We start from the raw sequence: 17374 nt of genomic DNA, 5'->3' as shown, positions 1-17374 counted from the left end.
AGTTTGCTCAGCACAAATCTTCCCACTTTAGAAGCCATCACACAGGAAGCTCACACCTCTATATAAAATTGTCTAAATAAATATGTGGTACTATTAAACCCCAACAAACCCAAACTAATCATGCTCCTTCTAGAAAACATAAATTAAACAACACTGACCTTAATATTATCTCCTCAAACTTGGAATAAGCCAATTTGCAGAAGAGGCCCAGGGAGAAATGCTCCAGATGCATGTCTTTGTAATGTGGGAGAAAACCAGAGCACCCGCAGAAAACCCACACAAATGCAGGGATGACATGCAGACTCCACACAGAAGGCACCCAAGCCAAGAATCGAACTGGAAAACCACTTGCACTGAGACAACAATGCAAACCACTGCACTGTCTGATTACTTGGATGGATTACAATTACTTGGAGTTATTACATCAGTTATTACAGGAAAAACTACTCACTCCTACACAGCATGGCTTCCGACCTAAACATAGCACCACCACTGCTCTTCTGTACTTCCTCAGCACTATTTCTTTAGCCAGAGATGATCACAAACCTATCTCCTGTCTATTCCTTGATATCTCAAAGGCTTTTGACACTGTTTTTCACTCTCTGCTACTGAACAAACTGTCTAATCTCAGTTTCTCCCCAGACACGGTTGCAAGGTTCTCCAGCTATCTCACAGACAGACTGCAATCAGTGAGATTTCACTCTGCACTATCTACTCCCCTTCCAATAAAAATGGGGGTCCCTCAAGGATCCATTCTCGGACCACTACTTTTTAATATCTTCACCAACTTACACCATTCCTTCTGTCCACAGTCTTCCATAGTCAAGTGCACTGATGACTCTACAGTCATAACTATTGCCAATTCTCCCCTCTAAACTCTTATCTGCTACTCAGTCTTCCTTTAATTCAGTGGAGACATGGCTCTCAAATAATCAGCTCATCCTCAACCCTAAAAAAACAAAACTACTACTCTTTCTCCCTAAAATAGTTAACCATATCAAATTATCCTTTTCCATAATGTCACTTAACAATATCCCTATTGAAGTTAAATCAAGCACAAAAATCTCAGTGTTACCGTTGATGATCAGCTAAAATTCAACCTTCACATAAATAATTGCATCAAGAAAACCCATTAGAAACTAGGACTTTTATACAGAAACAAAAAATTTCTCACCCATGAAGCTAGAATCACACTCGCACATGCACACCTACTACCCTGCTTAACACATTGCTCTCAAATTCTCACTAATCTAAACTCTTCTCTACTCACCAAGCTGAAGTCAACATACCACAAAATAGCTAAATTTGCAGCTCAACAAGCCTATACATCTCACCAACATCTCTCCTTAAAACACTTAAACTGGCTGGAACTACCCCACCTACTCCTCCTCTCACAGCTTCAAACCGTACACTCAATTCTATACCAGCCAGCCTATTGTCCAGCTCTATGTTCGCTCATCTCCCACTATTCCTCTACAAGAAATCTCCGGAGCTCATCCCAAGATCTATTATATATTTACAAACCCAAGTCTAAATCAGAGGGCAACATATATAGCTACCACCCCTCTATAGCATGGAACAAACTCCCTCTCAAAATCAGAACTCATACACCTCCCAAACAGTTTAAATTGGCCACAAAAAGAGTACTTTAAAGGACAATGGACCTGCCATTGTTCTTACCCTCCCTGAATAAACCCATCTAACATACCCCTCTTTCTCCCCACTCTCCACTGTCTCCTCTTACAACATACATCTACGACCTTTGACCTACTTGATCCTTCTTCCTGCCTCTAGTCACCTCTACAGTTTCCCTTTCCTTACCTTCTGTGTAATTTCCACTTAAGGCATTGATACTGTTCCTCTATTTTATAACATTTGTAATACAGTTCTGATGCTTGTTTTCTTTTGACCTCAGTTATGTTAAATATATGGCATGTGTTCTTAAATCACCATGGACATCTTAAATTGTTTGTATAATCTTAGCTTAAATTGTTTGTAATGATTTGACGCTTTTCTCCCCGGGCCACTGCTGAAAAAGGGCTTCGACTCAGCCAGACATTCTCGGTCAACAAATGTAAAATAAAATAAAATAAAATAAATAAATAAATAAAAAATACACACACACACACACACACACACACACACACACACACACACACACACACACACACACACACACACACACATGCACATACACACACACACACACACACACACATATATATATATATATGTATATGTATATATATATATATATATATATATATATATATATATATATATATATATATATATATATATATATGTGTGTGTGTGTTTTTCTTCAGGAAGTAGAATTTACAATTTTTGTTCAGTTGTGGGCAGTAAAGCTCAGTTACATCAAGTATGGTCACTGAACTGCCCCATGTCTACCATTTGTCTTATAAATTTTAAGGTTATGTGTTTTTTAAGTAGCACTACACAGTAGTTTTATTATTTGATTTGCATGTTGAATAGCAACATGACCAAAGTTTGCAGCAGGTTTAACATTAAAAAGTGCAAACAGTAAGCTTTAAATCACTCACAAGACAAGCAAACATGCAACTGCAGGACTTACTAAACAACTAAAATATTTTTGTTTTGAGGGGGAGAGGTGAAGCCACACTGTATCACTGATACAGGAAACTGTGACCCCTGTGCCTCTGCTCTGTTTCTCTTTCTCCCTCTCACTAACATGTTATAGCCAACACCTACTGTGACCTTGTACACAGACATTGCTCTGTGGAGTCAGGAATGGCCTTAGGTCAACTGGTGCCCTAGGCGAAGGGGCTCCACAGCACCCCCCACCACACTACCTGGTGCCCCCATCTTGGTCTACCTACACCAAATAAATACTGGAAAAGCGCCCCTACCAGAGTGGCACCCTAGGCAACCGCCTAGTTGGCCTATGCCTAAGGCCGGCTATGTGTGGAGTTACAAGGTAAGAGGGGGATGGAAGTAGTATATGACATATACACACACCTATGAACAATTTAAAGTCCCTGAACCATCAACTGCATATCTTTGGAGTGTGGAAGGAAAGTGTAAAACCCATGCAAATACAAGAAGGACATGGAGACTCTACTCAGAAGGCACCAGAGCCAAACTTGCAAATCTCTTGCTGTGATGTAGCAGCACTATCCATTGCAGCACTTTGCTGCCCTACTTGTATACTAATACTAAGACTACTGTGATGTAAATTGGGGTAGGGGGATTCTCTGAGACACAACAATGTCAGACTTGTTTTATAGTTGGAGACAACTGCATACATGTGTTCAAATTTCAGAGTGACAACTACAATTTTGTTGAACAACAGTCTTGCTCCTATTTTCTTATGCAGTTGATACCCAACCTTATGGACATACACTGCTGTATTTTTGTTTCCTGTGCATGTTTTACAAAAATGTTAAAAAAAACATAGGTATAATAAACACAATATTCAGTTGCAGTGCTTTTCTGAACACTCTACCAGTCAGCTAAATCATTGCATGAGACTTATTGTAAAAGCTGTATTTAATTGCAGCAGCCAAACCCTAACCATGAAATATTGCATATTACATTATTTTATTAACTGCTAGTCTTGATTTACTCATCTTTCTAATATTTTATAGTATTTACTATAAATGTAACTAAGTGGTATAGAAACTGTTACTGCTGTTACTCATGTAATTCCATTTTTCTTTTTCATATCATAGTAATTGTCATTCTGTATTAATAATATCAGGTTGTGTAAGCAGAAATAAATATATCCTTTTACTGATGACAGGCAAATTTAAAAAATATAAAATAATTGTCCCACTTACTTTTAAGGAGATTAAAAAATGCCAGCACAAATCTCTCTGCAAACTGCATTTCAGGTTCCAGAACTGCACCCAAATGGATAAAATGCTGTTCTCGTGGTGTGCTTGAGAGCTCATAGAGCTCAGAATTACTGAAATCTTTTCCAATAGCTAAAGTGAATATGGAATATCCCAAACAGCGATATTGCAGAGACATTTCTCTTAGTTTTTCTTTATCCCAAGAACTTGTCTTGCCACCAAGAATAGTAAAAATAACCTTCAATGTCTTTGGGTTTTGAACCTTGTTGAAAATATTAGTGACTGTCCACTCAATTGCGTGACCGATTGCTGATGCACCCTGTAAATGATTCACTTTGGTTTGAAGATGTTTTTTCATCAAGTTGCCATTCCTGTAAGTAAGGAAATCAAACTCTAGTTTCACGGCTGCTTGGCCTCTTCCAGGGGCGTACCACAGAGGGCTGTGCTGTACCAGTGCAATCCTGGCCCCTCGCCTTGATGTTTGAGGTGCAGATGAGATGGGCAGTTGATCAATAATTTTGCCTATGAAATCTGTTGCAGTTTTTAGCTGGCGTCTGTGTATATTTTGGGAACTATCGAGCACAAATGCCAAATCCATGTCAACATCAAAAGGCCCAGGAGCAGTTTCACACTGCATGTCACCAACACAAGGATCTGAAGGAAGAAAGGAAGCAGACAAACACTGCAGTTATTTTTTTCACTAAAGTCAAAGTTTCTGATTCTGTTTGTAGATATTATTGGATATACATCTAAGAAAACTATATGAAGTGAATACAAAAAAAAAAATTAAGCAATCAAATTTCCTTAAAGACAAAAGCAAAATCTTTTCTCAATTATTCATCTTCCAAGGTCTTTCTGTGACCATCCTTGCCTGAAATATTCTTCCTTTTTTTCTCATACATGGATAGGAGTAGGGGTTTCTGGGATCACTACCATCAAGATGCAGCTCTGGTGAGTGTTTCTTTTAGCTACTCCCGTACTTCCTAAGACGGAGTTATGAAAATCCCTCCATCTCTTTGAATTCACATATTTGCATGTGCCCAGCCTTTGTTTATTAATAATATATGGATTCATTATTTAATTTTATTCATAATATTTCCTCTATTTAAAACATATTTCTTATGTATTATGAATGCATTCATTTTACTGTTATTATTATTATAGGGTTGTATATTTGCATTACCAAAAAATATAATAAAAGCATATTTTTGTATACTTTTTATCAATCTGCTACCAACCATTTGAATTTCCCAAGCTCATTGGCAATTTTTCTCCTTAGAGTTAGTGCCGATAATGGGAAATCATCATGTAGGTGGCCCTTAGGGTTATAAGTGGTGGCCTAGGTCCTACCTCTAGCAGCTGAAGAGCATTTGATTTATAACAGGGTAGTGCTGGCGAACGTTTTGGGCTTGGCATGTCAAAAATTCAGAAAATGCCTAACTTGACTCTGCTGTTGTGTCACCCCCCCCCAAAAAAAATAAAATAATAAATAAATAAATAAAAATAAAGCAGCATAGCTCTCAATACATCAGGGGTAAATCTTAACAGAATCAGGGACAAATCTAGAAATAAGAGACATGGACAGTTTTAACCTACTAGTACTATTAATTTGAGACACAGAAAAAAATGAACTTGAGTTAATATACATTTTCTGAAGTAAAATAAGTCTATAAATCTAATTATTGTCATTATTAAGTGTAAAAAATCACCAGTTTTGGGAGGAATTAAGAGGGACAATTGAGAGGAATGTAAAACAGCACACACTTAGATATGTAGACTGCTTGCACTTTGTAGAAGTGTAACCATGAAGACAAAACACTGTCAGCACTGCCCATTGCAGATTGTATTGTGACAGTATACCAAAACAGTCTTTGAGGTTAATAACTTCCTTACCTCTGCAGTGGTGCTGTTAAACTGGCTCCTGGTACAAAATAATTAAATTCACAGCAATGAATGCAAAAGCAGTTTCTTTGGTGACTCGGGTGTTGTTGAACACTGGTGTATCACCCAAAACATTGTGGCATGTATGTCATAGGTTCACCATCACTTTACTAGAGACACACACAGACACACACACACACACACACACACACACACACACACACACACACACACACACACACACATACATATATACATATGTACACACATGTATACACACACACACACACACACACACACACACACACACACACACACACACACACACACACACACACATGCACATTCTCTAGAAAGCTACTACAGATTTGTAGAGTGCAGTACCTATCTCCTATGCTACATGCTCTACTTCATTTCACCACAGAAGTCAGAATTGCTGCAGACAAAGTCACCACCCCCATTGCATGATAGGTGACCTTGTCTGATGGTAGCCACTCACTCCTACTTTAGTTGACCCTCCAGTGCCTGGACTGCAAATAGAACCTGACATGTTTGGGTTGTAGTTAAAGTTTTATTTAATCCTGATTAAAATATAAATTTGAATGCAGTAAGTCTGTTGTAAAAAAGGTTTTGCATTACAATGGTTGGTTGCTCTTCTAAACAGCATTTACTGTTTACAAAGTATTATGATTAGTTTAGCTTGTACAGTTTTACTTGATTTTTCAGAAAAGTGTCAGGATTCTGAGATGTATGCAGGTAGCTAAGTGTGTAACTCTATATCTGCTTGTTGTGAATAAGGTAATGACAGGCAGGTTGTAAGAGGCAGATCTAATATGTTTCTTGGATAAAAGGTAAGTGACTTAGGAAGTCTTGGAGAAGGCCCTAGGCCTGTAGCATAGGAACAACATTGGCTATATAACTGGACTCATAGAGTGATCAGACATTGAATTTGCTTTTTATGAAAGGATTGTAGAAGGCAGGGAGGAATAGGAGTAAACACTGAGGCAAGTGCTTTTCAAAGTCTTTATAAGTGATATTGAAGAAGTATTGAAAGCAATGTTTGCTAATAGTATATGGTTATACTACAGAGTTTATTAACAGGAAAGTATAGAATAAATGAACAGAGGCCTGGTGAGACTGAATAATCTAAGAGAGAGCCACATCTAGCACCAGACAACCTAGGCAGCTGCCTAAGGCCCTGTACTGGCTTGGGGGGTGCTCAGACACAACATTAATTGAAAAAATAGTACATTTTCCCTGCTCTCCTCAAGGTTTTCCTGATTTAGTCAACATTTAAAAAAGTCCTTTTTGCCTCGGTGTCAATACTGTGCTGTGCTACTTTAAGGGGACATTGGCATGGGTGCTTTCAACAATACCACATTGCTTTGTGGCTTTCAGCCTCAGCCAGTGAGACAAGCAACAAGTGAGCAGACATGCACACACTGTGATTTTGCACCTGTTCCGGCATGAGCTTTAATTTCACAGCAGGCAACAGATGAGCACATTGTGCAGCAACAGGGATAGATTTAATTTCACAGCCACTCAGCTAGTGAGACAAGCAAACAGACGTGCATGCATGCACAGAGATCATGCACCTGTTCTCGTGTGAAATTTAATTTCACAGCAGACAACAAATAAGCATATTGTGCAGCAACAGGAATGGATTAAATTTTGTAGCAGCAGATGTGCATAGGAATAGAGGCAAGTACAACAAGCAGATCATTTTATTTGCAGCATTACAACAGGTAGTAAATTTCACTTGCAGTGTGTGTTAAGTGTGAGTGTAAAATGCCCCAGTTGAAGAGGTCAGCTTAGTTAGGTGACTTGTTCAGACTCAAACCCTGCACCTTAACTACAAGCACCAAAAACCTTAATCCTCTACACCAACCACCTTTTAACATTTTCCTTTGGTAAATCACTGAGGATTACAATTAATGTCACTCATTACAGTTTTACAGTTTTTGAGTTTCACAGTATATATGTTGATGCAAAGTCTGATTTGATACCGTTTAAATCATTTAAATAGTCTCCTTTTATTTGTCTTCACATTGCAGAACATCTCTGATTTTGCCTCATATTTATTTCATCTCCTTGAATAAGTTATTTAATCAGATATTGCTTTGGGACAGCTGGCAATTTGGCCTAAGCTCCTCAATGGTCCCCTCGACTGCGAACCTTAGAACAATTACCTCTGAGCTACAGTAATTATAGTAACCAGGAGCATCGCTGCATGAGCTGTGTTCTTTGGATGTGAGCCTTGGTTTCCTTAATGTTGACATGGTGTTTATTATTTAGCTGCAAATGAATTGGACAGCATGAAGTCTATTAGTATAATGTTAATAATGAATACATTTTAATTTATTTTTTTTGCAGGCACACAAGTACCGTTTCAATGTGAATTTTTTGCTTTGTTTAGAAAATTGTTGTCAGTGTTTTCATTTCTGTAAAACTTGAAATAAGAGTTTTAAATGAAATCCTAGTCTATGTGATAACTGCAAAAGCAAGACAATAGTATGTACATTGACAGGGTTGAAGTGTGTTTATGGTAATGGTGGAGAGAAAGCCAAATATTAATATGCTGGTGGGGGCCTGATTCATTACCCTGCATAGAGCCTCCTTTTGTCCATGATGTGGCTCTATTGACTCTGGAGGTGTATTCTGCAAGAATACAGAATTATTACTCATTCAAGTGGGTCAGACCTGTAATGAGTGATTTCAGAATGGATACCTATTCTTAATGATAGAGAAGATATAGGAAGATATCAAAAATGAAATGTAGGTGTCCTACAAGCATGTAAAACACCTCATTCAAAAAAAAACAAAAAAACAAAAAAACAAAAAAAAAAAAAACAGTACATTAAATGTAATATTTCTGAGTTTTATGACTTGTGGGCTTTTGAACAAAAGCTGCTGCTGCATTTGTATTGCTTGTAATTGTTTTGATTTATTCATTGCACTAAAGAATTAATTGATTCATTAATAGGCCTGCATTGAGTAATATAGTCTAATCATGTTGCACTTAGTAACATATTTTTGCAGTACGTTCTTACAGCCTCTAGCAACTGCAAAGGGGTTGATGTTTGTTTGGTCATATAGTCAGCTTCATTTGGTGTGATGATCAGAAAAGTCTGATCTTCAGTAACCAGTATATGTAGTTATTTTCACATATTACTGTGATAAAGTCTTCTGTACAAGTTTGGATTGTAAAGGATTTCTGCATTTGGTTTAAAACTGTTACTTAGGCAGTTAATGCAGAGGACTAACACTCCTACTTGTTTGTGGGCCACTTCCTGTGGCAAGGATGTAAGGTTGAATCCTTTTACCTTCATTTACCTACCGTATAATATTGAACAAATCACTTAACCAGACAGTGCATTGGAGCAATTTAGGAATTTGAGCTAAGCTCCTTAATGGTCTCCTGGACTGCATGCCTAGTAACTATGAATCCGTTGTCGCTGTTTGCCCCTATTGCATATTTGATCTGCTTCAGGAAATGTTATGGGAATATCACCAGCACACCATTTTTTAAATGCAACATGGGTAATTTATTCTTTAAAGTTAACAGGCACTGCATTTGCAGGTGAAGCACTGAAATGCAAAGTTGTTCACCGGCAGCAACATCTGCATTACTGATAGTTCTTGTTAATGTGCAATTATTCAGATGACTTTTATTCCTGCAGAGATTGTGCAGATTAACTTAGCATAAGTTAATCAGGTTATTAATATTTCTTATGCTTTCGTAAGTACACATCCATTTAAACTGTGTTACATCTAAATGGATCTCATAGTCCGACAAAGCTACCAATAAAATAGATGCAAATTATTTCATCATAGCAGTAAGGGTTGTGCATCATTAACAAAGTAGTTGTAACTGCTGGTGGTGGAGGCAGTTCTGTTAGATAAAACTACCTTATAGGTTCATAGGTGTTTACTAGGCTAACAACCACAAAGGCCTTTTTTATGCACTTATCTGGTCATTTTTAAACAGTCGTTAATCTGTTTTTGCAGGGCTAGTGTGTGTGCATGCTTGTATGTTGATTATGTGTATGTGAAACCAATTTGAAATTTGATTTTGGTCATTATTAATAATTGTTTGACACAGACATCTGAGAAGGATGCACTCAACAATGTAACTATAATTGCTGGGTTTGGGAGATGTCTGTCGATAAAAGGGACTAAGCCTGCTGAGTTGGTAAAGTTAAAAAGTCATTATTCTGTCTTTGGAGGACTAGTGTGCATTCATATATGACAAATTTGAATACTTTACTGTTGCATTTTAACCACAATCAGACATGTGATATATACACAGTCAGTTTAGTGGCCATAACTGTTGAGTATAGATATTGTTCAGCATAAGTGTCAATCGGTGTGCAGCTGCAGCTGTTAAATGGTATACTGCATTCTGTTGGTATTACTACAGTACTGGAAAAAAAAAATATATATATATATATATATTCTTGGGTTATTATTAGGCTAATAGTCCAAACAGGCCCTTTTAAGTCTAGCCATGTATTCCCATATGTAAATGACAGGATACATTACCTAGGGACTGATAGCTGTGTATTGATGGCGGAACATTTACAAGCTACCTTTCTCTTATAGGGGGCTAGGTGTGAGTCCAGTCGTAAATTTTCGATTTCCCATCCAGTGGTCCAGGCTACATCTGAACAGGGTAAGGAACACATTTTGCTTTACAAAGATATGAAGCTTGTTGCAAATCAGGGATAGTCTCTAAGACACATCTGTTCCTCCAACATGTTCTGTTTTTGTTACATGGGATGTTTAGGTCATTGGATCAGCTGTTTCTAATTCTGTAAGACTCAGCACATGATCAGACGATGCCTTAAAAGCCAGGCACAGATGACCTCTCAGTAGTCTGTAGGAGACTGAATATAAAGATAAGGTTTTGCGGTGGTCTGTGTATTTCATATGGTTTACAGCTTGTATTCTTTTTTTAAGGAACATATCTGGGTTTTCCAGTGGTATCATATGCCTGGTGAGGTAACATTGCACTCTATGTTTAGTCTAATGAGGGCTGATTACAGCAGGATAAGGATACCTTTTGATCTGGATGTCATACCCTAGAATGGGTTGCACACTATAGAATGATTTCTTTACAACAGTGGACACATGGTAGTAAACCCCAGGGGAAGCTGACTTTCCAAAATTTACTACTATTATCTATTTTTGGCATTCAGTTTTAGACCATGTCTCTGGCACTAATTATTAGTTTACAACAATAAGTCCTGCAGGATATTAGTGTCTTTGTGAGAATCTGTAATGGTGCTGAGCTTACAGAGAGCCACAAACATTGTCAACCAGAGGCTTTTAATGCTTCCTTTGACTTCCTCAACGTAGATGAGAAAAAGTAATGGTCCCAATATGAAGACCTGAGGGACTCTCCTGGTGACTGGCTTGTTTTTGGTGGTAGAGTCACTTATCCTGACTTTCTGTGTCCTGTCTGTGAGCCAGTTTGCTATCCAAGGGGTGACACAGGGGTTTACTCCTAGTTTTGTGACTTTTTTGACAATACCTGAATGATGAATAGTGTTGAATGCCTTGGCCAGGTTAAGACAGGCAGAATGTACCATTATGAACTCATCCTTAGCTTTGGTGACTTTCTGACGTTGATGACTTTCTCAAAGAAGTCAACCAGACTGAGCAAGGATGATCTGCCCTTGACAAATCCAAACTATACTGGATCCAGTGTCTCAAGATTTTATATGTCTTTTTTTATATCTGTAATAATTCTTTCGATGACCTTTCATATGAGACTATTCAAACTTATAGGTCTGTAACAACACAGGTCAGGATATGGCCCATTAACTGTTACATTCCTCCAATACCTATGTATGAATCCAGTTTGGAGGCCAAGGGTGAACAATGATCATAGATTGCCAGATAGGTCAAGTTTCATGGTGTTCAGAAGGCAATTTGGGATATTATCAAGGCTCATAGATACAGTATTTTTTTTTTTTTTGCTGGGGAGTTATGGGTGAGGGTATGTTTATAGAGTTTTAAGGAGACAGTGGGGTGAAACTGGAGTTAAATTTGTCTGCTAGTAGGTTTTCTATATCCTCTGGCTCTTTATAGGTGATTTGACTTACAAGTAGTTTAGCACAAAGTTGTGTGTTAGCTTTGAAGTTCTGTAAATAGCTGAAGAAGGTTTTATGGTTGTCTTTTGCCTTTGAGACTATCTTTATCTCAGATTTGGCTTGGCAAATTTGATAAGACTACTGTATGGATGCCTAACAAATCATTGAAAAAGACATACATTGAACAGCAATGGATCGAGCACAACTTATTGATCAGCATCCAATCGAAAAACAAAATCAAGCAAAAGAAAAGAACAAACCTTGTTTTTTGTAGGTGGGCCCCTGCACTCCCCACAGCCCCTGCTAATTATACATACCATGTCTCAGATCTCACTACAGTGAGGAAAGGCTAAATTCCCTGATCCCCATTCTACTGTGATCTTGCACAAAACATCTGCTGACAATTTCGATCAACTCATTTCTGATCAGCTGTGTTAGTGGTTTTCCAGATTTGACAAGTTGCCATTCAACAACTTGTCAGTAAGCTGTATATGTAGATATGTGATCTAATTATCACTTTATCTAATCATAACTGGTCTAAAAACTGAGTTAGTCACAACTGATCTAATGTTATTCTCCAGTACAGTTTGCCAGTTATTACACTGATAATAAGGAAAGGATTTTTGATCAAACAGTATTGTTTTTCTTATAGATTTAATAGTAATATTGCAGATTGCTTAATCACAGTGTGTAGGATTGTGTGAGCTGGTGTGCGTGTGTGCGTGTGTGTGTGTGTGTGTGTGTGTGTGTGTGTGTGTGTGTGTGTGTGTGTGTGTGTGTATGTGTGCGTGTGCGTGTGCGTGTGTGTGTGTGTGTGTGTGTGTGTGTGTGTGTGTGTGTGTGTGTGTGTGTGTTGCTTGCACATGTGCTTGCAATGCCACAGAGGGGGAAGGCATTGTTCTACTTTTAAATGCTGACTTCCTGAAAACATATGAGCTGAAAGGTTGAAAAAAGCCAGAAATATAGAAGGATGAAAAAAAATAACTTTGTTTTTTTTTTGCAGGGATGCAATCCTCCCCATCCCTCAAACTTATATATACCAATTCCAGCACTGAACCAACTCAAATGAGGGAGAAATCTCCCAATAAAAGTGAATAATTGCCTGCACACAGTTAAAACAGCACCAGCAATGATTTCTTATGGAAAACTGTTCAATGTTATGTCTTTTGCCATGCTTTCTTTGTGCTACTGACACTCAAACAATTCAACCTCAAGAAAGTATAGTGGAGCCGGAAGGCATAGCATAAATTAACATGTTCTTCACCTGCTAGGGGTAGGACCAAGACCATTATTCAGAATAACTCTGATTGCCAAATAGATGATGGTCTCCCCAAGATCAGATCTTACTTTAAGCAGAAAAAATGGCTTACTGACTTAGGAGAAATGCTGATGGTTGGAGAGCAGCAGGGATAAACAGCATACAAAAATATACTTTTATTAATTTTTTCAACAATACAAATAACTCAAACTCCATAATAAAATAACAGCAAACTTAATACATTCATTAGGCATAATATATACTTTCAAATATAGCAAAGACTGTAAATCACATTATGATTCCACATCTCACTGATAAACTGTAAATAAAATGATTACTCCATACAAAACTGATGAATCAAATATATAGTATGTCATAGCGGAGGATATTTTTTCATACATTTTGAACATTTTTTAGCCTTTTCAAAATGCTGTGAAAAAGTTTTCCATTTCTTCCTACAAATAACCTATCTGCTCCACCAGATTTTAGTAATGGAGAATTTAAAAGTAAATACAGTAACAAAAATCTCAAGATAAATTACTTTCTGATATATTCTTTGAAATAACAAGCAGAATGGCTAAAGTTTAAGAAAGTTGGTTATTTATAATCTTTAGAACTTCTAAACTACATATTATTTCCATTGTGGCAGTCAATAAATATATCTTTGGTATCCAGTTGTTTCTGTTTACATACTGTGCAACAAGGAGGAACAGGAAAACCAAATGAAGTTAATTTGGCTGACGTATTGCTTCCACCTGGGTACAATATACTTAGGGTTGATCGGATAAAAAAAAAGGGTGGTGGAATAGCTGTAATGTTTAGAAATACATTGAATATCATTATGAATCCAATACAACCTCCCAAGGTCCCTAATATGGAACTAATTGCCCTAAAAATATGCCTAAACAACCAAAAGAGTATCAATCTAATTGTAGTCTATATCCCACCAGGGAAAAACTTAGAAACCTTGGAGCTAACTCTAAACTGGCTTACCTCAAACTACCCTCAAGAAACCATTATATTAGGAGACTTTAACCTTGACTGGTCCGAGTACTCTGACCAGATGAATCCCCTGCCCATTAACCTACATGGCTTCTCCCAAAACATAAAAGCCCCTACAAGAATAGGTAATGCTCAACAAAAAGAAAGCATTATTGACTGGATTCTCACAAATAAAGACACACCTAACTATACCACTGGGACCCTCCCCAACGATCTTAGTGACCACCTTATCACTTTCATCATAAAACATAAATCGACGTGTTCAAACCTTCCCATATACAGACTAGTTAGAAACAAGAAGAAATTTGTCCTAGGACAATTCCTAGCAGAACTTAAATCCTGTAACTGGTCCATGCTAAAAACTCTTCCCATAGATGAGAGTGTGACATACTTTAATGACACATTCCTAAATATACTGGACTCTCATGCACCTAACCGACTCATCAGAGCCAAAGTCCGGATTGCACCTTGGCTAACCAAAGAAACCAAATTAAAAATTAAGTTCAGAGACCAGGCCTGGGCAAAGTGGCGTACCACCAAAGCACCCCTAGATCGCATCAAATTTCAGCAGCTCAGAAACTCTACAAAAACAGATATTACCCGGGATAAAAAGAATTACTTCTGTCATCTCCAGGATAAACACCAAAATAACCCAAAGAAGTTTTGGGCAGGCTTTAATAACCTCCTTTACTCTGGGAAATCAACTACCCCTACCCCTGAAAAACTTATTGGTAAAGATCCTGAAGAAATAGCTAATACGTTTAACTCTTTTTTCACCGAGACCATTCAGTCACTAGCCAGTCAGTTACCTACTTCTCCCTCCTCCTTAACCAGTGCCACTGGCAAATCTCTATCAGCCTTTAATTTTCAACCGATATCCATCTCCTATATCAGAACCCTATTAAAGAAACTCAAACCATCCACTCTATCGGCTGATAGTCTCCCAGCCGAATACCTACAAATAGCATCTGATGTTATAGCCTATCCTATCTCAATCTTGATTAATAGAACTATAACAGAGGCCACCATCCCCTCAATTTGGAAAATATCATACGTCACCCCACTTCACAAGGGAGGCACCTCTACGGAAATATCGAACTATAGACCTATAGCAATATTGTCTCCAATAGTAAAAATTATGGAAAGGTGTGCTCACAAGCAACTCCTACACTACCTCACCCTAAACAATCTTCTGTCTAAAACTCAACATGGTTTTCGCCCCCATCATAGTACAACCACTGCCCTCCTTTCCTTTGTTGATTCAGTAAATAGCAATTGTAACAACAAATTAATTACTTCTGCTCTCTTTCTTGACCTGTCAAAAGCCTTTGACATGGTCAATCACCAACTATTGCTCCACACCCTTGAAATCCTTCACCTCGATAACTTAGCCCTACGCTGGTTTAATGCTTACCTTTCTGGTAGACAACAAGCAGTCCAGTGGCAAAGCAAGCTATCTCACTTGCTACCTAACACCATAGGAGTTCCCCAAGGCTCTATACTTGGTCCCCTTCTTTTCTCTGTATTCATAAATGATCTCCATTCAGTCATCCCCAAAGCCACCTGCATTCAATATGCCAATGACTCCACCCTGATTTGTTCTAATGTCTCTCTCCAAAATCTCCAAGTAGTCACCCAACACTGTTTTGCTTCTGTTGAAAAATGGTTCTCTGAATGGAAACTCATCCTAAATCCCATAAAAACTAAGCTACTACTAATCTTCCCCACCTCAGCAATCCCCTTAAGGCAATACCCACCACATTCTAACAATAGGACCTTTCACGTTCAATCCATCAACGGCACTATCATTGAGCCTGTCACCAACACCAAACTATTAGGTGTTACTATTGATCACAAGCTCAAATTTGATATGCACATTAGTCAAACCATTAAGTCAGTAAACAAGAAACTTGGGTCCATGTACAGAATTAAGAACTTTCTAACTCCTTATACTAAACTTACCATAGCACGTTCACACCTTTTCTCCACCCTATTGTATGCCTCCCCGGTGCTATCCTTCCTCAATAAAAATGAGGTCAACAAACTCTCAGTTGCTTATAACCACATCGCTAAATTTGTCACTGGAGCACCTTACCGTACTCATCACTGCCTTAACCTAGAGAAACTTGACTGGTTAGAATTACCCAACCTTCTCAAACTTAACCAACTTACTGAAGCATTTAAAATAATTAAGGAACCAGAAAAAAAAACCCTCACTGAGCAAACTCTTGACCCCCTACTCCAATCTCAACTGCCTCCAATCTTCAAATAGTGTCCTGGTACAAACTATGAAATCTAATAATTCAGGAGGTGATGCTCTCTACGCCAATTCTATTGGAAAGCTTTGGAATTCCCTTCCTAATAACCTAAGACTAACCACTTCACTCAGCCATTTTAAGATTAGTCTCAAATCATTCCTTAAGGCACACTGGCTATGTCCTTGTGACAATCCTGACTAATCCCATAGTCGCTTACCACCCACATGCTATTATCTAAAGGTCTCTTCCCCCCACGCCTCACAAGATCCCCTCAAACATATCTCCTCTAAATCACCAAGCCCTTCTCTCTGTATGTTTAGTTCCTCTTGGACTGCCCTCCGTATATTCCTAGAGTCGACCTGTGAAAAAAATTTTTTCCTTCTCCTCAGAGATTAAAATCTTAATCCTCTTTACTGCTTAACGTATCTTTATTTCTAGGTACTTACACATCATGTACTTGTGAATTTAATAAGAACGTAATTTTTGAGTCTCTCTGTATTTTGTATACTACAATTTAGCTGGATGTAAGTCTATGTATTGTTTTTAAATGCAGAGCTTTTCTCCCCGGGTCTCTGCTGAAAATGGATATGTATCCAGTCAGACTAACCCGATAAACAAATGTAAAATAAAATAAATAAATAAATAAAATTGCGGCAGTAAGGTCCTACATTATTTGGATATGAATACATTCTGTAAGACTTGCATCTTTCTCTAATAACACTCTAATATTTTGAAGAATGATACTAACATAGGGAATCTAAATTTTGTGTCTTATTGTACAGAACTAAAACAATTTGAATATTTACATAGGTAAAAATGGGTAGTGTTCGTATTATTTTTACTGTAATGGCGAGCAGAATAACAAGAGTTATCTTTGACAGAGTACCCAGTATTCTTTGATTGTTAGGCAACTGTCATTTATCTAATAATTGCCACATTTGAGAAAATACACTGTAATGAATACAATCAGCAATGCTTTCTGATTAGCCAGCTTCACTGGTTTGGAAGGATAAAGCTCTGGCTTTTTACCCAATGAACCAGGGT

At 37.8% G+C, this 17374-nt stretch overlaps 1 protein-coding gene across 1 annotated transcript in view; it reads right to left on the bottom strand.

The window, feature by feature from the left end:
- Positions 1 to 17374, bottom strand: part of LOC122796926 (collagen alpha-6(VI) chain-like) — a 1619258-nt gene that overhangs the window by 97760 nt on the left and 1504124 nt on the right. Inside the window, exon 39 of the mRNA XM_044065693.1 lies at positions 3822 to 4490. Within this exon, the coding sequence (XP_043921628.1) occupies positions 3822 to 4490 (669 nt within the window). The remainder of the gene's footprint in view (positions 1 to 3821; positions 4491 to 17374) is intronic.

The sequence above is a fragment of the Protopterus annectens genome, chromosome 3.part0 (genome assembly GCF_019279795.1).
Source record: "Protopterus annectens isolate FY-2018-M chromosome 3.part0, PAN1.0, whole genome shotgun sequence".
NCBI classification, from domain to species: Eukaryota; Metazoa; Chordata; order Ceratodontiformes; family Protopteridae; genus Protopterus; species Protopterus annectens.
Note: the sequence above shows the minus strand (reverse complement) of the source record. Positions and strands in the feature narration are given on the sequence as shown.